Here is a 22889-nt window from a genome sequence, read left to right as displayed (position 1 = left end):
GATGTCTGACCATAATACACATCATTAGAAAGGTATTTGAGAAAAATGGAGCATAGAGGAGCAGAGCTAGAGACAGACGAAAGGTGGAGAGACAAACATTGAGACGCTGCAAGCAAGACGGAGAGAAAAAAAAGGAAAGCCATCTCTAATTAAAAGAGAGACTCACCCTACCAAGTGTGCAAATAAAGAGCAAATGGATTCTCATTATGACCACGTTTGCTGCTGTTGCTAACAGCAGCAAATGATTCGCTCTATTCGCTCCAAGAAAATATCACTAACTGTCTCTGGATGTAAATGACAGACTTATCTCTAACAAACAGATTGTGCTCAAAGATAGACAAAACAGGAGTCAGGGGTCAAAGTGCCTCCGTCACAGCCTGTCGGCTCCTCTCGAAACACACACAGACACAAACTCAGACACAGTGATAAGTGGCGCCCTCTGACCCGCTTCACATTGCAGAAGATGAGAATGAGCAAGGCCCAGAAGAAAACGGCGATGACTCCAGTCCCGATAAGAATTACAATCTCCACGTTGGCCCGGTCACTTGATCCTTATCGGAAAGAAAGAAAGGAAGAAAGTCAGTGTTAGATGCAAAGGGTTTAAAAACACACACACACACACTGCTGAAAATTACTCAGCCCTGTCACATGGACTGGTCTTTTACCAACTATAGGGGGCACTAAATTACAAAGTATTTGCCCCACAGCTTTCTAGTAAACTCCTTAAATAAAATCGTTAGAGTTAAATAAATGTGCTGGGCTGACTTTCAGCCATTGGCCATAAAACCTCTTCCAGCAAACTCATTCACCAGCTGAATGAGAAAACACAGTGTTTCACTGGCTGATGACTATGATTTGAGAGCCGCACATAACAAAAGCACAAAAACTAGAGTTACGGTGAGAGTGTGAGAGGTGAAGATGTGAGCTCAAGGACAACTGCGATTTCAGGCCTGAGTGCACTCGAAAAAGCACACGGAGAGAGCCGGGAGAGCGTATGGTGAATAGATTCAGGTGTCTCTGTGACTGTGTGTGCGTGCGGCTGTCTCACCGATGACGCTGACGGCGGCTGAGGAGTTGACACAACCGCGCTGGTTGCAGGCGGTGCAGGTGTAAAGACCGGCGTCCTCCTCTCTGACCCGCTGGATACTCAGCGTGCGGTTTGAATCCTGCAGCTGGATCCCTGCGAAGGAGGCACCGGGGGATGGGGTGGAGATGGGGGGGACTTGTTAGTGACACGCAGTCAAACCCATATTCGAAGCCTGTGCTGTGTGCTGTGACTTTAGTGCCACTTTTTCACCCTTTCGCATTGTGAATTCAGCACCATTTTCCACAGCGCCTTTTTGAATTCTTGTCACACCTCTCGACCTCCATTTGTAGCATTCATTTATTATTCCATCATCCCGCCGCGCACCCCAAACAGTCCCCTCTGAGTGATCCCAGGGCATCAGCTGTTATTCAGACTTGCATTGACCCACCCTACAGGCTCATCACCTTCAGATATTAAGAAGAGACTAAAAAGCTAATGAGCTGTGTCGGCCTGAGAGGGTTTTATGTGTGTGGGTGTGTGTGGATGTGTGAGGAGCTCTACAGCAAAAACATCATGACAGGAACTCCTGATACAAGTTCTATTTGACCCACTTGTTCCACAGTGTGAGTGTGTGGGATTGATGTGCGCTTGTAAAGGAAAGCAATGGTATCCTAGAACCAGACCTTTCCTTTTTATTTGGTTTCTGGATTGATAGCTAGGACAAAAACATTCTGAAGTGGTCCAATGTTTAGCAAAAACACTGCAATCTAATCCCAAAGACCATTTATCCATGACAGTGGAATGCTTGATCTGCATTTGACTAATCTCCTAAATCTGAACACTCGCAGGAGGTGAATTTTTCCAAGAAGACAACGGTGTAATCTTGAGAAATGGCAATGTCACAGACTCGACAAGGGGGCCGTGATAAAGTTGCAGCCGGTTGTGCCAAAAATGACTGAATACCACTGAAAAACACTTTGTTGTGCACACACAGCAACCTGCAGTGCATCGTGTTTGCACTGACTGTGCTGACCAGGAAGAAAGTGTAGAAGAAATCCTACACCGAGGCACAATTTACATGAGGAAAAATATTGTTCCAAGAGTGCAGGCTTGCTGGAGAGAATGTGTGACGGCAACGTTATTAGCATGTTGTTGACCAGGCTTGCAAAAACATGAGAGGGTAATGTCAAAAGCAATCGCACACACTGAGAAAAAACAATCCGAGGCTGTCACTCACAAAAAGAGCTACTTATGTTTCCACTTGGAAAACTGCACTACAGTATTATAGCTATAGATTTCAGCTATTTTTGCGCCTATCAATCATTCAGAGGCAGAAAAGACAGAAAATAAAGCACAACATTAAACATACAAGAAGTTTACCTGAATAGCTGGACTGACATTTGATCACACTGAGTCGATGTATCTGTGTAAACATTAACAAAGCCTACTGGGATGTAAAGTGGATAATACGAGTCCCATCAAATAAAGCCTCACAGGGGCAGGCTTTCTGACTTCTTGTCGGCGTGCGTGTGTGAATGCGAAAGCCCCGTCCTACAAACACGTGTATGAGCTGCTGTGATTTATTCATGCACCTGACATTTGGTGGAGAGGCTGGTTGTCTTTGAACCAGAAGAATCGGGGCAGAGGTCTGCCCTCCACGTCGCACTCCATCGTGAGAGACTCGGTCACATTCACTGTTTGGTTGGTGAGGCTGCGCTTATAGCGTGGTGCCTCCAGGGCTGCGATGGGAGAGAGAAGGGAGAGCAAAAGCCAGAGACAGATCAGCAATGGAGAAGGTGAAATCAAAATTATTTCACTATATCGACACTATATCAACTCAAAGAGGGCAAGATGCACTCTTGTGGGTTTGAAAATCAGGGCAAAAGGAAGAAGATCCCATTAAAGCGTACATATGTCCTCCAGGCACTGACGCAAGCTTACACAGCAAACAGCACGAGCGAGGCAGGAATTTGTTTGTGCTTTTCAGCCCTGCTGCATCTCAGCTCTGTTTTCATGTCCCTACATATTGATGCTGTGCAGGCATCAAGTATTTTCTCCATTATGTGTGGATGTGGGTATCGAGCTGCGTGGGATCTTTTGAGTGTGGGTATTTTTAAGCCTCTAGCATCTCAGCGCCAGTTCCGCTGCGACCCATGTGTGTTGCCACTGCCAAGGGTTGAGTTTTTCTCTATAATTAGTGGTGCAGCCTAGTGCGCTGGAGTTAGAGTGACTCTGCTTTCTGCATTCAGCGGTGTGTGTGTTTGCATCTCTGTGTCTGGAGCTTTAATTCCCCCTTATTGCTCACCTTTGACAGAGATGTATCTGAAAAGGCACTGTTTCTCCCCACTGCGTCTGCTCTGAGCCTCACATACGTAATGCCCTTCATCCTGCAGCTGGATGGAGTTAATAGTGAAGTCCAAGACCCAGCTGTTGGAGGGCTCCTGGAAGGAGAGCCCACCACGGAGAGCCTCAGCATATAGGTGCACGCTCTTGCAGTCCAGCTCCTGGGGCTTACCCTCCTCGTCCTGCAGGGCCCGAGGGTCAAGACGGTACCAGTGGAGCTGCTCATAGGTGTAATTATCAGCACTGCAAAGGAGAGACACTTTCTCCTGCTCCAGGGGATACTCAGACTGCTGGACATCTACATTGAAGCCCTCGGGGATGGCTTTAAAGATGAGAGAAGAACAGGCAGGCTGGTATGTTACCCTTACACAGAAAGGCTTTGAATTACACATCAATAAATACTCCTCAAAAAATGCCATTTATATAAAATATAAACCAACAAATGCATGTAGGACGGCCTTGTTATGAGGATCCCAGCAAAAATGAAAGAGAAGTTTTGTTTGTGCTTGCTCACAGGATTAAGAAATTCTGCAGCAACATTAGGCCTTGTTACACTGCCACTAGGCCCTTAATGGCAGGGCAACCTCAGTGTGAGTTATTTTCACAAGGACTATTTCTTTGGCATGGAAGCGTAAAGAGGCAACAGGGTGTTGGGCACAGACTTCTAATAGTTCTAAAAGAACAACCACAAGTTGCTTTGAGTGTTTTGAGTTGGGCTGCTATCACAAAGGAGCTCTACTTTTTTTTTTTTTGGTTGCGCCCTGATGTCCTGTTCTGGCCACCGGTGCACGGATGCCAGCGATTTCAGCCCGAACATAGCCTGCTGCGTCAAACCAAACCAACTTTCACATGGAAGATCATCACTTTTAAAGTGAGCAGTGCCCAAGTCAAAAGAAGGCACATTAAGTCATGTGTGCAGCCAGAAACCCTTCCCCCTGGCTTTTTTGTGGGGAGTGTACCCTATACTCCTCCTCCAGAGTTGGGCCAGAATTGGACAGAAAGTTCTACTGTGGCATGTGCCATCATGGAGCTCTTTTGTCCCCACAAACAAAACTGCAGCTCACCATCCACCCCCATTTGCTCCCCTGCGTCTCATGTTCTCAAAGGGGAATTCGAGTTGAAGTGTTGTCATTTTGACTCGCTGGATGTGATCCAGCACACGCTGCAAACGGGCACCTGCAAGTGGTCAGACCGTGACTTCCAGAGCGCAATCCAAGCTTAGCTGGGGTGCTGGAAGCGGCGCAGCAACCTTGATGTGCCAAATTGAAATCAGACATGCTTTTTGTTTTTTATTGGATTACTGGAACATTTGAGCACAGATCATACTACATACTGCAGCGCGCATTCTGTGTAGGCTTATCATACATTGAGTAGCTTTGTTATTCCTGCAGAGGATCAGAGCTGACTGAGTCCTGTGACAGAACAGAATGACCCATTGGCTCTTGTGCCCGGGAAATCAATTTGAAAATCTTTCCACCTTTTTTTCTTTTCGAGGTAATTAATTTTTCAAATCTAATTTTCCACCACAAACTCTGCTCAGCTTTATTGTAATAGAGTGCAGCAAAACTTGGATCATCATTGATCAACCTTTGGCTTTAAAACCAACCAAGCTCCTATTTTTTTCTCCCAGCTGAGGAAAGGCAGTTTGTTTGTTTGTCTTCTTTATGGATCGTCTTCAAGCTTCAGAACAATATACTAGGCCTCGGGGGACATGAGCGCTTGGGTTGGCTAAGCATTTGACCTTGACCTTCATTGTTAGTGCTCAAGGTCAAAGTTTATCTTGAAAAACATTTAAAGAAACCATGTCAAGTAATATATCATATGATAGATCTGTGCAACACACTTTTTGTCTTTTCAATATGACACCCTATGATGTCACAATGACGCTATAAAGTTTTGCAGAATCACACACTGGATGAATATGTCTTAAAGCTCGAGTTTTTATAGCTTATAGAAGCCAAAAATGCTCCAATCATATACTAAAGATAATAAAATACACAATTTTAGTATGTAATACTTCAAGGTCAAAGGTCAGGGTCACAAAAATAAGGAAAAAAGCTTTAGTTTCCATTCAATCCTCTCCAAACTTTGAAGCAACATAGTCATCATTCTTTGTTTAAGCTCTTCAAAACCGTATTTTTTTCAATACAACATAATATGACTTCACAATGACACAAAATATAATATAATATAGCACACTCGATTATGACCTTACCAATGCTAACATGAGCAAAGAATATCAAAGTTTTAGTATAGCCCTTGGCCTTTGGGGGGAGTTGCGCTCTGTGAGTGCTCCTGTTTCGCATTGTGTTTGAGAGATATCTAACCACACATACTCACTGGTTACATAGAAGTAGATAAGCCGCTCATCTTTGCCCACTTTGTTTTTAGCAGAACACTTGTACATGACGGACACGCTGGCATTGCGAATCAGAAGTCTGCTCACTCTCTGCGAGGCGAGGAAAGGAGGACGAGACTTTAATTCATGTCGTGGAGACGCACATTTTAAAAGAAAGTGCAATCTGCTGTCGTGTAAAAATCAGGTTTTCTGCTGACAGACCAACGACACACAAACTCGCTCAGGTGTGAGTGAAAAAAATAGGGCGTTTGCAGCGTGAGCGTGTGTATGTATAATTTCCTCTTACGGCTGTGGTTTATAAATGTGCAGGCGTGGGTACGCGTACATGTGTGCCTGGATGTGTTTATAACTAGAACTTGCAGGAAGTCTGCAGAGGAAGACTGTTCTAAATATTTCTACTGTGGAAATGGCTCTTGATTGACAAATTTTGTTATGGAGCTTAGAATTTGGGACACTTACATAAAAACATCACAGGTCACAGATAGGTCCACTTACAGAAAGGCCTTCTTATGGGTTAGGCCGTAATTATATTCTGTAATCCTTTACCCCAGAGAATCAATTTATAAGCAGAGCATGTCTGTCCACAGAAAACCAGTAACAATCGCAATGAGGCCTGACGAACCTTCTCTCGTCCATCCACAACTTCGAGAGACGACTCGATCGGCTCAATTTCATTCATCGCATTCTCCGAGTTAATGTCCTGCCAGTTCTGACATTCTGCAATCCTGTCACTCCTGCTCTTCCGGTCTTGTCGGGCCCTGGAGGGAAGCAGAAACACATTCATGACACCTCGCCTCATTGACATGTGCAGCACAGAGTGGGCAGTGGGTGAGAATTAAGGAGCACGTTGAACGATATCCTGATGTTTTATGAGAAGTCTTTTCCCGCAGACTGTATAGCATTTCACATCAGCTTGAAGCCCTGAGCCAATGCAATTATGTCCTAAGTGTCCTAGCAGTTAATGGACAAATTACTCTATCAATTATGACTATCCGCAGTGCGAACATCACAGGAAAACTAATGAAATTTCTATTTAGTATTTTCACCCATCTGCACTACTCTGCATTAGCAGAAGGCCACAGTTTTATTTTACTCTCTACATAATTTACTGATGGTAAATGTGCATACGAAAAAATGATAACTTGTAAATACCAATTTACAGTATTGTACTTTGCACATTGGATGCTTGCCCAGCCCTTGTACTTAACACATTTCAGCCAGTGGTGTTGGGGATTATAAACACAGAAATCAAATACCATCAGATTTTCATTTGAGCCGTCTGAAGAGTGTCTGATTGACAGCAGCTTCATCTTTCAGCATGAAAAGCATACCTGTGGAACACTATCAGCCCTCCCAGAGCACGGACCTCAACATTATTTTGACAGGCAACAGAACAAAAGGCAGCCAACCCATATGGAAAAGAAATAGTAAAAACTTATATGATTTACTCATGAAAGTGGCCACTTTCTCATTACTTTCATATATTGTTTTAGTAAGTATCCAAAACATACAAGTTTCATTATATAATTTTTCAAGGGATCTTATATCTGTTTTCACTCTTGTATGCTTTTCATACAAGTTTCACACAAGACAGATACAAACTTTATAAGATTTATATATATCTTTTCCATATGGGAACATCCAAACAAGTGCTTTGAATGTCCTTCAAGATGCATGGAGAACCTTTCCTGAAGACTACTTAAAGAAATGTCAAGAAAGCTGCCTGACAGAGTTCAGCCTGTGTTGAAGAATAAAGGTACAAACTCTGTGTTTGCCTTAGATACCATATTTATTTCAATAAATAGGTACACCTATTTCCCTTTATCCTAGCAGTATACAAAAAGCTGAGGTGCAATTCAAAACGACTGTAGATAGGCAGAAATTTACTAATTTATAAAACACAATATCCTTTTACTGACCGTAAAGAGATCGCATGCAGCATTTGGACCATAGGCAGAGTAATTTTAGCCTTTTCTCTTACTCCTAAATTACTTATCAAACTCCTCTTATTGGCACGTCTATGGCTCAGTAATTAGGATATTACACCTCCTTTGTCTAATCCATACTGTTTAAGAAGTGATGTGCCGCCTTAAAACCACCTACTTGTGAGCCAGGGGATTATTTGCTTTTCCTAGTTCTAGTCTCGATGCTAAGCTACGTTGATGAGGCTTCATATTTCGCATAGAAGTCTAGCAGCACTTTTAACAAGTCACTGAGCTCAGATATCGATAGCAGACCGTTCCTTTTAACTAAAAACAATCGTAAAACTGTGTGAGGGCCTGCTTTTTGTGTTCACTTGTTTTCTGTTGCCACATGAATGAGAGAGCTCCACAATGTGCTTTATGAGCAGATTTGTATATGCAACAAACAAGCACACACATACAGAGATAACATCAGACAAGACATTGCTCTCCTGAAAGTAATTTCTCAGGCTCTGAAGAAAAAGACCAGCACCACCGAGATTACAAAAGCAAACGCCTGATATTGTAAAATTACTTTCTTTCATCAAGCACACTTCATCAGGAACACACTGTGCTGCTACACTTAACAGGAGCCTGTGAGGAAGGACAGGTTTAGCTGGAAGTCCTTTGCTGTATTTTGGACCGTCACAATGGACAAGGAATTTCAAAATATTCAAAGAAAATTGAAAAAAAAAAATAGAGGCAGAATTCACTGTCCATGAAATGGCATACTAGATCCACAGTGGCTAAAACAAAATAAAAACTGAGCACTTTCAGCCAAAATTAAACCAAAGCTGCCACTGCTGTGAGTTTCAGACTGCCTCTTAGACCAGGATCGAAACCTTGCAGCTGCACTCATGTTGCATGTTGACATGGAAAGGTCAGAACAGCAATATCTTCCAAAATTAAGCCTAGGAGGAAGACGGTAGAGGCAGGTGGATATTAGAGCAATATTCAGTGGAAGCGCACAAAACACAGGGGCTAAAGAAATAGGAAACAAGTGAGTATGATTGCATGTTTTATGTGTGTATTTGTATTGTGTAGCACTCTAGTTAGCTTCAATCACACCTGAGAGATTTATGTGCATTTCATGTGTGTTGTGTCTGTATGTGTGTCTTTGCTTATGCACAAAGCTGGACCATAGCACAGGAGAGTGACAGGCACATTATTACTGTGTGGGGGAGGAAGCTGGCTGGACATCGAGCAGACACTTTCCTTTAGTCTCCTCTTTCCTCCTTCCTTACCTCCCCTCTACCTTCCTCTATATATTAGCTCTTTTCATCCACAGCCACCCGCCCCGCTGCCCCCTTCTCTCTCTTCTTATCATCTCCTCCCTCTCTTGTTCACTCAGAGCCAGTGGATAATTTCACACTGACCTCTTCTTGTTATTTGGTCTCACATAACGCTTCATGCACAGCTCTTCCCGCCTTTCCTGTCTTGTCTGATGAAACCTTATCTTCACACACACACACACACAGTTGCAAAACTACCAGTGCTATATAAGAATGAGTCTGGGGCTGAGGTTTTTCTTACACTCTGCTTTGGGTGCTGTTGAGGACACAGGGGCCCCAGGCCCTCCACTGCCAGCTGATGTTGGGAATAGGGACACCGTAGGCGGTGCACGTCAGCGTTTGGCTGCTGCCGCTGGGGTAAGGGCTGGATGGATCTGCCACCTCTTTTTCATGAATCTGAGGAGGAACTGGGGGAAGAAGAGAGCTAATAAATCAATTTTTCCAGGAAGTCATAACTTTTTTATGCTAGATACAGGTCTCTTTATAATTGATTCATGCAACGTTTTTACTCTTTTGCTCCTTTCTTTTGTAAGATTTTCAAATTAAATCTACAAAAATTCGACTTTCCTCACTTGGGAAGGCAGGGAATCTCTATAACTTTACACTGCTGCTTTGTTCCTAAAATATCTGGAGGGATTTTAACTGGAGGTTCACAGAGCAACACACACATACCGTTGACGACAAGCGTTATGTTGAGCTTCCTCTCTAGCCCAGCATCGCTGTTTTTCAGGACCACCGTGTACAGCCCGGAGTCCTCCTGACAAACATCCTTAATCTCCAAAACATGTTTAGGGTGCATCCTCATCCTTTTCATCTTGAATTCTGGGCGCTGGTTTATTAGCTTTCCGTCTTTATACCTGGTGGCACACACAAATACACAAAATGTGCTCCTACTGAGATGTCCTGCTCTTTAATTGAGCTACAAATCTCAGATTTGCGAGGCCTAATTATGCTTTTGGACATTTCCAATTACATTTAATGAGACTCCTCTTACCATTGCGTTTCGGGTGCCGGTAAGGCAGAGACATTTACTTGTAATTTGTATGACTTCTGGCCAGCAGTTATCTCCACAATCGGTCCAATTCTGTAGTCGAGGTGGATAAATGGTCCTTCTGGAATCAGAGGCATTCAGTTGTTTACATAAAAGGCTTTAAAATCTTAAGGTCAGAGTACGAAACACTCGCCTTCTCTCAGCTTAAAACATGGCAATCAAAAGCGTTATACGTGTCTCCACTGTAGTCAGCTTGGATTCAGTGAATAAATCCTCTGGTTCTGACTTTAAGTCACTTTTTAAGCCTTCAGCAGTAAATATTCGATTGATTTTTGGTAAAAGGAAAAATAATACATTAATTATTTTGCCTCATCTGAAAAAACCCTTTAATCCATAAACACTGCTCAATTCCAAATTCTAAGGTATTTTTCTAGCGCTTGTCCACGAGGTAAGGATGGTGCGCTGGGTTGCATGTGTCGTGGTTTTGGAGTTAGACACTGCTCAAGCAGATCTCTGGGCAGACTCGAGCAAGCCCTTAAAGCCCTTTTCCTTCTGGAAAAAATCTGAAAGTGAAGTTTTTCAAAAACATCAAAGAGAGAGCATACGACACCTTTGGTGCACCTTTAGATGTCAGAGTTCGCCTTTCATGTTTTCTGTGTTTAGTTATGCTCCTTTTACTTTGGTCTGTTTCACGTCACACATAATATCACAAACCAAAATGTTTGAAAATAAAGCTTTACAGTGATAAAGACCATGTGTGGCAGGAAAAATTTATGAATGTAATATGTTTCATTTTGATTTTTAAAAAATCGATACCAAATATCGATTTAATATTTTATGAAATAAAATGTTGATATTTTATTAAATAAATCCAACTACTCTGGTAAATGCAAGTGCAAGCTGGCTCATCTCATGCACAGAAATCCTGAGGCAGCGTTAGAGCCAAACTCGAGGGGACTCGACTCAACTGGCTGCCAGCTGCCTGTGTTCTGGTTATACTCCTACAGACCTGGGAGGTTGCAGAGTGCAAATATAATAGTTAAATGGGAATTTCTGTGAAGTGTAAATGTTTCTGTCTGTGTAGAGAGCAACAGATGATTTACCACAGTTAACCAATGCATTATCAGGAGTAGATTGCATGCAATTGCCAGCTAAGTGGCAACATTTATGGCAGTTTTTTTGTGCTGATGTTGGCATGTTATACAATCTCATTTGCAGCAAAAATAACAGATGAAACGAGATAACTTCAGCTTATTGGATAAAACAGATATTATAACAGAAAGCAATATATGTTATTGGAATACTCGGCATGTTGCAAAAAGTTAAAAATCACAATAATATCATAGTGTGAGTAAAGTATTATGATAATTGTAAATATCAACACTTCACTTTTGATTCCACAGAGGCATCCGATGGAAGACATAACACTTATTAATAAAAAGCATAGCATTATTGAGGCACTGCAAAATATTTAATCCCAACATAATATGGTATCGTGGGGTGATTCTTACCTCTATTAAATATGTGACTTCATTAATAACTTAAAACTATAACTTAACTATAAACTACAATTGTCATGAAGGTAGCATCAAACACAATCTAATGCAACTGATTGGCGTGACAGAGGAGGATGCTGAGGACAGGGTGAGATGGAGGCAGATGTTTGGTCAAGTTTTTCATTACAGGGATTATTGTGGAGACTGACCATAACTGCACATAGAGCTGGATTATTTGCTATGTTTGCCAGCATAACTGTAGATTTGGATGATTAATGCAAACTTTAAGAAGACTAATGTATGGACAAAAAAATAGAAAGTCTTACCATAAACTACGACCTGAGTTTGTTGGGTGTAAGTCCCGTCCATGCTGGTAACATTGCAGGTGTATCGGCCGGTGTCTGTGACATTGACACTGTGGATGGTCAGGGCGCTAGAAGCCGTTGTGGCTTGAGACAGAGATTCACGGAGGGTGGTAACTTGCACCAAGTCATTCGCCTGGTGAGGAGAAACAAACTGTGATTGTAAATTCAGGTTTGCTTCTTACTAACACAACATGCGATGCACTGCTAGTACCTGTTTGCTTGGGTAAGACCACTGGATGTCCACCCCTGCGTTGAACTCCACCATCGCTGTGCAGTTCAGGGTGAGGGCCTCCCCCACTAACAGCTGTACTGGCTCCTCAGGAAACAGCTTGACATCGTAAACCTGACTTCCTGTCCGTGAAAATAAAAGGGCGAGGTAGACCCAGACAGAGGTAGGGAGACAGTGAGAGAGGTCAGAGTGACATTGTCAGCAGTTTTTCCTGAGGAAATGACTTTCCTTTGGACCTGAGAAGCCATCCCAGGCTACTCTAAAACTTTATATATACATACACACACACACACAATTTTATATATATCTAGATGTGTGTGTGTGTTTGTTTATATATGTGAATAAAACTGAAGTGAAGCATCAATCCCGTTTTGCACACTGGACAGTGTATCTGATGTTTAGGTCATTCTCTCTGCATGGAAATGACTTTGCACGTAAAAGAAAAAAGGCAGACTGTGATTACTGATTGTTTATGCAGTCCATTAGTGTGAAGAGTGAAGCCTCTCCGAGTTTCTCCTCTGACTGATGTGGCTATTACATTTGGCTGGGAGCGGTGAATATGAGTTTCCATTTGCCCTCTGAAGACAGAGGTGAATGAGCTCATACAACAGAGCGTAGAGCATCTGGATCACCCTGAGTTCACGCGCTATGAGAGGGAAACTCAACATAAAGTCTCTCGCCTTTTCAGCTTAGTTTTTCAAAATGTGATTATGCCTTCCTTTTCCATCTGCTTCTCTTTTCTTCTTTTCTTTTAGTGCTTGTGACATAATGACTCCATCCTTACATAAAAATGGAGTTGTTTTAGAGGAAATTACATAATTAAATAAAAGCCTCAAAATTGTCAGCATTAAGGCTTAATTGGCTCGTCGACTGCCATGGAAAATTATGGGGACAGGGCAGTCAGTCTAGCACCACCTTTGATTTTCTAGCTAATTTCTCTTTCAACAAGAGCAGAGAGTCAAATCTAATTCAAATATTTGTCCTGGGTCGGGAGTGTTTTTGTAACTCTGTTCACCCATCCATCCAATTTTCTGCTGCTTTATCCGGGTTTGGGTCGCAGGGGCAGCAGTCTAATCAGAGATGCCCAGACCTCCTTTGCCCCAAGTCACCTTTTCCAGCTCTTCTGGGGAGGGGGAGCGGACGCCAAGGTGTTCCCAAGATCACATAGAAATAATCTTTCAGTTTGAGCCACAGCAGAGATAGCGTGAGCTCCTCATTTCTACTCCTTGCATCTTATTCTTAATTTAGCATACCAACATACTGATACACCATCAACATCAGTGCAGACGCTTCTCCAATCTTTTCGTCAGTCTCCTGCTCCACTCTTCCCTACTTGTAAACAAGACCATGAGATAACAGCACTTCTCCTGAGGCAGAAAATCATTCCCAGCACAGAATGTGCAATCCACCCTTTTCCAGCTGAGAGCCGTGGCCTTGGACTTGGAGGTGCTAATTGTTATCCCTACTGCTGAAAAACTGCCCCAGTGCAAGTTTGCAATCATCCCTCAGTGAAGTCAAAAAAGCACAGACATGATCCTGAAACCACTGAACCTGAAACCTTTTGCCCCTTGGCTGCACCTAGAAATTCAGCAAGAAACAGATATGGTAACAAAGGCAGCACTGCCACAGTCCAGTACCCACCGGGAATAAGTCTGATGTCCTGCCAGCAATGTGAACCAACCATGTCAATTGTACAGGGACTGAAAAGCTCTTGAAGCACCCTACAGAACATCCCAAGGGATGTGGTTGAATGCTTTCTCCAAGTCTATAAAAATTGACTGGTTGGGCAAACTCCCAAATATTTCTACTGGAAAAGCAAGAAAAGAGCTGGGCCATTGCTCCATAACCAGGAAGTAAACTGTGTTATCTTTCCTAAATCCTAGCACTCCCCTGGGATAAACGTTCCCAGCGAGGATAAGCAGTGTGATCCCTCCCGAAGTTGGACCACCACCCTAGTTTGCAAATCCAAAGGTAATAACTTGCACTTGGTGTTGCAGAACTGTGTCATACAGGAAAGTTGCTCAATACCGCCCAGCCAATATTATCAGTCAATATTAGCTATTTGCAGATACATTATATGAGCAAATAATTTACATTTATTTTACAACAATGAGAATTAAAACAGGAAAAAAAAAACACTGGAGAAACACCCCTGAGCTATGTTACAAGTGTTGCATAGTCTGTCCACCACAGCATACTCTGCGACTTCCCTGTTGGCAATGCAGGTGTTTAGAGTTCCATTAACACAACAACCGATTGATCTAAACAAGTAATCCACAACTTCGTGTGACAAAAAAACAAGATTGTTTTTACCCTGCATTGTTATATTATCTTAGCAGGGACACATTATCTTGTTTCGTGTACTTGAAAGAAAAAAAGATATTGGCTGATATATCAGATTTTTATGTTAACAAATATTAGTGTCAGTCTTAGAAGTCCTATATCGTTCAGGCTCGAATCCAGACCTATGAGAAACTCAGAGCGGATCTCATCCACCTCAAGGGATCTGCCCAAGATTTTTAACTAGCTTAATGTTCTCAGTTACAGTAATGACCCAGTCTTCTCTGTGTCCCAAAGCTCTGTGGTGTGTCATTTAATGCTTGAAGTTAAAAGTTCAGCTAAGAGTTCAGCTGTTGCCTTTTGGTAGGACTTTGTGATAAATACCTAAGGATACTTTTGAAACCTTTGGAGGAAACATACTGTTTTACCTGTAGTGTGGAACACGTAGCTGTCCGAACTGTACCAATTGCCTCCCAGCATAGCAGCACAAGAAAGCATCAGGAGAGGTTCCTTGTCTATGATGTTTTTGGGAATGGACCAGCCCCGCTTGTTGTCCCATCTCAGCCTCTCCTTCTCCAGTGGCCAGGGATTGTACCACATCTAAATGCACAAAAATGATTGCTGCTGTTAAAATCATCAATTTAAGCACCAGCTGAAAACTTTAACTGGAGGAACAGAGTGTGAGAAATATGTTTTGGGCACAAACCGTTTTCAGGGTGACATTCAGATCAGGCACTGTGACCAGGCATGGCACTATTACATCCGTGGAATGGCTCTTGATGAAAATGGTCTGCACGCTGCCGCTGTTGAGGAAGGGCTGCTCTGGGTCTGGATGCAGACAGAGAGAGACAGGGAGCAGGGAGGTTAACCCCGATAGCAGCTGGGGTAATGGCAGCTATTACTGAGTTAACTTCATGTATGGCCAGCCAGATCTCCCCCATCCTGATAATGACCCCCAAGGACACACCTCATGTGTAGTTTATCATGATTACCAACAGCTCAGTCTGTCCCCGCCTAGCAAATAGCGGTAAGGACCTCTATTACACATCAACTGAGAGACAGACAGCCAAGAGGTTTAATCATCCTCTAAACAGTGTTACAATTTCACCTCAGGCTCTCTGGTGATGGAAAATATCTCTCCACTGTGTTTCATTCTTAACACCTTGATACTTCCCTTTTTTGTTGCTGCAGCTACCGATGCTCAGGACTTTGGGATGCATCGCAGCAATTGTTTTGGCAATTTACACTGCAGCTCTTATCACCATAAAAGCTAATATTCCCTCAGCAAGAGATTATGTTATTATAAAAACCTTTATCTCTCCCGCTTTGCTGTCAGTACCGGCGATGTTTGAGCAGCAGCAAATATGTTATATGACATCCGAGCTTTTCTTCTTACGTCTTGTTTTGCATGATAAGCCTTCAGTTATTTCCATACTTCTTGTTTTTTCTGCACAACTCAAACCTATCACTTTAAGCTTCTGCAAGGCCAAACAAAAAGTCATATCAAGAGGCTTATATTTCTGCCCTGCAGTGGACTGAACACACACACACAAGCAACAGAAATAATAGACAGCGTTTCGCACTTTAACGTCTTCTCAATAAATCACCCGTAGGTATCAGACTGCAGGAAGAGATCTGCTACTTGAGGCGAGGACAGGTTGCAGAGCAGGCTGAGCAGGTGTTTGTGTGCTTTGCATTATTCTACACATGTAAAAATACAGTATATTCATGTATTCAGATCAACGTCTGCACTCATATGCGCGTTTAGAGCATAGCGTTAGAGCCCTGAAGGAGTAAAAGGCTGACATCTGCCCGTCTAATTGAATCCACATGTGTCCCCTTTATCCTTCAACACACTGGGTCTAATTTATGGCTGCAATTCCATCTGCTTATGATCAGCCCCCCGGATAGATCTGTGGAAACTGTTTTGGCACCTTGTCTGAGGGGATAAACAGGCGTTTCACATGAGTGGACTGGTCAGCAGGATTCCCCGCCATGACAATCATCTGTCTCTCCATGTGCCTCCTCTCCCTCAGCACACGGAGCGAGGAAAAGTAAAGAGACAACCCTTAGGGACAAGTCCTGAGTTCTAAAGTTCAAACTATGAGCTAGTCTGAAACTTGTATATGGCAAAAAAATACTGATAGCGAAACACATTTCATTGGTGTTCTTTGATATGTTATTCATTTCGATATTACGAAAAACAAATAGCGCATTAATGCTTTAATTAGCTTCCCATTCCTGTCTTTATCAAAAGCTTTGCATGGCTAATATCTGAATCCTGCCAACTTCCAGGGTGTGACCGAGGCAAACTCAACAATTTCCACTTCTAGTAACAGAGCGTCTGCTTTGATATTAGAGTAATATTCAAAACAGGAGATCTGCTTCCACAGGATGGCTACCAAAGAAAACAGAAATAAGGACTAAAGGTTCCACATAGCCAAGCCAAAGAGCTGCGGACCAGATCAAGCAAGGGGATGAAATTTTAGCACATTTGCAGGCTTGTGTGACTCACCCATGACAAAGACATAAATGCTGGTGGCAGTGGTGCCTTCAATGATGGCCTTGGCATCCTTATATGAGCAGCGGTAGTACCCCGTGTCTTTGGCCTGTGCCCCATTCAGGACAAGCTTCTTGCAGTACGGCAATTCCAACTTCCCCGGACACTCGCTGACTAAGGCCACCCTCTGCCCGGGGGCTGAGGTGGTCTCCAGCTGGGAGTGACGCTGGGTTAGGTCTCGTCCAACCAGAGTCTGATCAGGCCAGGCCCAGGCCAGAGTATTAGATCCCCTGAAGAGATGTGAAAAGTCAAAGGACACGGAACAGATTTCATCTTAGTACTTAAAATGAAAAGTTGTATTATTGGAATTAACACTCAGATTGTCACATTACTTGTGGTGTACCACAAGGTACACTCCTAGGTCCTTTAGTTTTTTCTTTTTTTTTACATGATTCCATTTTACCAAAGTATCCAATGTCATAAAGTCTCTCTTCATTTCCAAGCAGACAATATGCAGATATGCATTAGCTGACATCTACCTGTTCTTAGATTGTTTATTAGTGATGTTAATTATTCGATTGCATAAAACTTTCTTTCTGCTTATCAGTCAAAATACTCTGTGCTAAATAAAGACATTATTATTACATTTTTGTTACATGTTAAGTAAAAAAACGACAGTGTTTGTGTGACTGTGAGTGTGCATTTTGCACTTGTAGTGCTATAAATTTTCCAGAGCATCTGTACATCCTTGTTTGCTTTGAGCTTTGTCACATAAATTCAGTTATGTTAACCCAGAGGCATTACGATTGCAACCATAATTGCTGCCTGAAAACCGATAGCTATGCTTTCATCACCTTGCTCCACTAAACAGCAATGACAGAAATGTGCACATGGTGCCAAAATGTGATGGCTGGAAATGACACAAACATGACAGATGATAATTTAAGTATTTTACAGCCTCAGTGAATAATTTTCCCTTATGGGAGGTTTATTTTTTTTAAAGATGAAAACATTTATCTGAGAAATAATCTGGAAAAGACCAAAAATAATATCAGCTTTAGCAAAGACAGCTTTTCTTCTTCTTCTTTTTTTTTGTTCACCACAAAAACAAAATGGTTAAAGGAGGGACTGCTTGGGGCAGCAGACAGCACAGCTGAGATTTTATAGGGATATAGGATCATTATCATGAGTTGATTCATATATGACAGAGGCTCAGTTTAAATCGGATCTGGCTTTGCTTTAGAACAAAAAACATCTCTTTCTTATAAGACATGGCCCATTGTTTATATGGTTTAGAAAAAGCAGAGTAAAACAAGTGCAGACTTTTCTTATTTAAACTGACAGTTTGCATCACAAATGTAAGACGTATAAAATGCTATGAAAACTATTAGCAATGCATGAGTGTCCAGATCCTTTGTTCACGAAAGATGCAATAAAACTGGTAACTTTTTCTGAAAAATGAACTGTAGCAGAGTCGAAATGTATTTTTCTCATTTGTTGATTGCAAGTAACACATTTTTTTTAATCTATCAATGATGATTTTTTGTAATTTCCTGAAAAAACACACAGTTTGTCATGCACAAGTGCATGTAGTCAGTCCAAAACGAGAAGACACACATACCTGCATGTAAGAGTGAGTGTTGTGTGGGCTGCAATCACTAGTTCGTCTTTGGGGCTGTCGAGGACGGGTGGAGTCATAGAATAGCCTATCACCAGACCTGCGGGAATGAACAAGCCAACTGCATTAGAATCATGTTACACAGGTCAGTCAAGACCTAGTGTTTTTGACAGAGCTGCTGGTAAGCTGTCAAATCTCTGAAACACATCGGGAATCTGAAATCTGACACAGTGGTTATTACATTTACAAGCTGTAAGGCAATCTGCGGCTAAAGGAACTGGTCCCTGATGCTGAAAAACACCCAGATAGAGAAATTACGGCTCGCTCGTGAGGCAATGCTGGTGTGATCTCTTTACCTCCGCCTCTGAAACAGCCACACAAACCATTTGCCCTTGATTTATTACAAATGCATTCACTTCACTCATCGGTGCTTGGTTAATATAGCTGGCCTAGAATGTCATTACCATAGTAGAGTCCCCTCAGGGTGCTATTAGCGCTTAGTCAGACTCTGCACCTACAGTCGATCATATATAAAAGTGTCACCATGACTTATGCTCCACCTGGATATCATTAGAGATGAAAACACACACTGTGCTATTGCAGGGACTGAGTGGCTGTGCGGTAGTGGAGAGGCTTTCTGAGCATTTACAAAACAAATCATGACCATTTTCCCACATCAGACTGAATAAATAAATACATAGTGTGCTTCAAGGCACTTTGTTACAAAGCGATGCACAAACATCAAAACAAACTGAGAAAATATGCATGGATAAGCATCATAAACAGTAGACTACAATATAAAAACCCCTGCACTCCATATGTAAAATGTAAATAAAAACAAAGCAATGATTTTTATTCTCAAAATTTCCTCTGCACAAGAGACGAGGCTGAAAATCAGTATTGAAATCTAAGATCTTCACACCCTCAGGTGCCACTGCCTTGAAAACAGACATGTCTCTGTTGTGGAAGTCATTGCATAGGCTGAAGGACACTTCCAGAAACCACTATCTGTGAAAACTGTTGACCGTGCCATCCATAAAAGCAGGTAAAAGCTCCATCATCCAAAGACAAGCTATATGCGAACACAATCCTGAAACACTTTCTAAGGGGTTAAGCTCATTTAAAATGGACTGAGGACATTTGAAATTAGCTTGTGGAAAACTGATCTGTGTTCAGAAAAATTTAAATGTGGAATTCTTTTTGGAAAACATGGATATGGCATCTATGATGGTATGAGGGTGCATTAGTGCCAATGTATCTTACACATCTGGAAAGGGACCATCAATTCTGAAAGGTAATACAAGTTTCAGAGCAACATGTGCTCCCATCCATCGTGTCTTTTTTAAGAAAGGCCTTGCATGAAACAATACTTAACTGCATATTGCAGCTATTACAACAACTTGGCTTTATAGCAAAAGAGTCCAGTTTCTGAACTGATCTGCCTGAAGGCCAGATCTTTCACCATCTCAAAATATTTTGTCCCATTATGAAACAAACGATACAACACTGAAGACCCAGGACTGTTGAACAGCAAGAATCGTATATTATCCCCTATTGGATTTGTAAGTTTCCTCACTTCCAAAGAAATGAACTACCTCCAATTTTTATGGTAGTTTCATTTTAATGAAGAGAAACAGAATATCATCTAAAAATCCAGAAAAACACCTTACTTGAAAGTTAGAAAGTGATTTGCAAGGCATTGAGTGAAATTGGTATTTGATCTTTAAGCAAAACATGAAGTGGTACTTGGTGAAGAAACTTCTGTTGGCAACCACAGTGGTAATATGCTTCTTGTGGTTGGGATTTTGGGCCGCTTCTCTCACCCAAGACTTGAGTAGGGAGACCTGCAAAATTTCAGTCCATTACGGCATATTATGTTACCAGTAGTGTCCTTGGCCACTGTGGTCCCAACTGCCCTCAGATCATTAACTAGTTCCTCCCGTATAGTTTTGGACTGACCCACAGCTTTTCTCCTGATCATCTTCAATGCCATGAGGCACTGTCACCTTCTCACCAAGCTTACTGCTGATGGTCTTGTAGCCCATTCCAGCCTTGTGCAGGTCTACAGATTGTCCCTGACGTCTTTTGACAGTTCTTTGGTCTCACCCTTGGTGGTGGAGAGGTTGGAATGGAAGAAATGGATTCTGTGGACATGTAGCACACATGTCCACATGATGAGTTGCGATCAGGAGTATTTGTAATTGATTGATTCATTGACTGGTTTTAATCTGCGTGTCACATGGGCACACAACCAATCTGTGGGAGCCAGAGTTTTGGCTGGGTTGTAGGGGGTAAAATGCTTATTTCACTCAATAATAAGCAAATCAATTTACAATTTTCAGGTATGTGTTTTTTTTTTCTGAATTTTTTAGTTGATATTGTGCCTTTTTCCATTAAAATGAAAAAGTCGTAAAAACTAGAGACTGATCATTTTTTGTTAGATGTGAACAAAGCTACAAATTCAGCAGGACAAATGCACAAATAGAGTTATGCAAGCAGCTGAAAGGCTATACAAATACCTTTCATATATTGGATCAGTATACTTTCTTTTATAAGCACACAAATCTATCTGGGGTCAAAACATTTGTACAATGGAGCTGCATATGCGCATTTTATATTACTGACTCACACATCTTCTAGGTCTAGGCAACAGCAGCTGAAGTGCCCAGCAATGGTTTCACAGCAGCCAGTCATGACCTGCTGCCAATCAAAAGTCAGAGATCTGTACAGCTGCGAATCTTAAACACCAGCCTCGTTCCTCCTACATGTCCCGCCGCCCAGGGAGCATCACAGAGCCAATTTATTCATATGTAAATTTTTCATTTTTACAATGTAAGCCCAGCTTCCTTTCAAAACTGCAAAGATTTAAAAACTTCAAATGATAATTTCTTAAAGAAATCATAAGCGATTTCGAAAAATATGCTGATTTGCTTTCTTGCTGTGACTTAGATAAGAAAATCCACGCCAGTCTCACATCTACATGCAGCTGCAATCAACAGGCGGTTAACTGAGCTTATCACAAAGGCGAAAACTGAGGCTGCCTAGCGAGCTGCAAATACACAAAATACAATAAAGCTCAGAAACAAAGTGGACTAACGGAAGAAATCTGCAATAATAGCTGAAACATCTGATGCTTGACTAACAGGCAGAAGTATGCTGTAACTTCCTGTGTCGCAAAGCACGGTAAAAATAGGCAAAAATTACAATAAAACAATGCCCCAGATGTGTCCAGGTTTTTATTATAGCCTGTCTTATTTGCAGTGTTTCTATTTTTGGTTATGTTTTGTATATTTGCAGTGAGCTGCTTTTGACATGTAGGTGGCAGATTACTCAGAGCCAAGCTAGCTGTTTCCCACCGGTTCCAGTCTTTATGCTAACTTTAGATAAACGGCTACCTCAGCCTCAGCAGTTATCTGTAGTTTGGCCAAGAAAGCAAAGAAACATCTCCCCTATAAATTTGAAAGTTGTATTATGTTATTATTCCACTAAAAAAAGAGAGCTAAAATAATCCCCTTTAACTTATCCTGATTTATTGCTGCAGGAGATAATAACTGTTAACAGTAAAACTGTCACCGACATCTTCTCACAGATGTTAAAACTGACATTAGTGAATTATTCAGAGCTAATATTGGCATTCTCAACAAAAACAAACATGCTGAAGGCTGCAGTGGGAGTCGGTGGCAGTCCATAAATCATTCCCAGTTTGGTGCCCAGCAGGATCTTCCTTCCTTCCTTTTTTCCGAGATCTTTACTTTGCCTCGGAGGAATAGCAGAGACTCCCCCAACGTATTGTCTCTGCTGTCATGTGAACTTGCCACCAGATTCAGTCCCATCACCGTTTGAGATGCTGCAAAGCCAAACAGCGGGCTGTGAAAATTGCACACACAGAGGCCAGGGGAAAGTGAGAAAGGAAATTCCTGTCAGGACAAGTCCAAATTTCTATTTTAAGATGCGTGGATTTCCTTCCCACAGGCACCAGGAGAAAAAGATCATCTCGAAGATTCTTTGCTCATTTTTTAAGGACGGCAGATAGCTCCAGCAAAGCTCTGGACCACCCACACCTTTCCATTCACAGACCTGGATGCAGAGTGTAATGGGAGACCTACAATATTTCATCAAGTTCATGAATTTTTACATTCAAATGACTGAAAAAATAATGAGGTAGCTTTAGAATAGAAATAAACTTTATTTTCTTTATTGATCACCTTAATGTTCGCATCAGCATTTTATGTCAACAGTAGATTAAATGATGTGTGCTAGTAAAATGTGCACAAAGATATGAATCATTTATTGTGACGAATTTGCGAAAATTGCCAACTGTGCCTTTCAGCACTTTGGATCACTTTTATGTTTGTCAGCTCTTTGTTATCTTTCCTGCCACAAACTTTCATTCACTGTCTTTTGTCCTCAAATACATAATTTTGAAGA

At 41.9% G+C, this 22889-nt stretch overlaps 1 protein-coding gene across 1 annotated transcript in view; it reads right to left on the bottom strand.

The window, feature by feature from the left end:
• flt4 (fms related receptor tyrosine kinase 4) overlaps nucleotides 1-22889 on the bottom strand; it is a 47178-nt gene that overhangs the window by 10493 nt on the left and 13796 nt on the right. Inside the window, exons 2-16 of the mRNA XM_026190106.2 lie at nucleotides 18465-18561; nucleotides 16859-17133; nucleotides 15050-15171; nucleotides 14772-14943; nucleotides 12046-12185; nucleotides 11796-11967; nucleotides 9977-10094; nucleotides 9655-9839; nucleotides 9224-9389; nucleotides 6352-6487; nucleotides 5711-5819; nucleotides 3333-3692; nucleotides 2620-2766; nucleotides 1049-1180; nucleotides 445-551 (exon numbers count right to left, since the gene is read on the bottom strand). Of these exons, the coding sequence (XP_026045891.1) occupies nucleotides 445-551; nucleotides 1049-1180; nucleotides 2620-2766; nucleotides 3333-3692; nucleotides 5711-5819; nucleotides 6352-6487; nucleotides 9224-9389; nucleotides 9655-9839; nucleotides 9977-10094; nucleotides 11796-11967; nucleotides 12046-12185; nucleotides 14772-14943; nucleotides 15050-15171; nucleotides 16859-17133; nucleotides 18465-18561 (2438 nt within the window). The remainder of the gene's footprint in view (nucleotides 1-444; nucleotides 552-1048; nucleotides 1181-2619; nucleotides 2767-3332; nucleotides 3693-5710; nucleotides 5820-6351; nucleotides 6488-9223; nucleotides 9390-9654; nucleotides 9840-9976; nucleotides 10095-11795; nucleotides 11968-12045; nucleotides 12186-14771; nucleotides 14944-15049; nucleotides 15172-16858; nucleotides 17134-18464; nucleotides 18562-22889) is intronic.

Source organism: Astatotilapia calliptera, chromosome 2 (genome assembly GCF_964374335.1).
Source record: "Astatotilapia calliptera chromosome 2, fAstCal68.1, whole genome shotgun sequence".
NCBI classification, from domain to species: Eukaryota; Metazoa; Chordata; class Actinopteri; order Cichliformes; family Cichlidae; genus Astatotilapia; species Astatotilapia calliptera.
This window is presented reverse-complemented; position numbering and strand designations above follow the sequence as displayed.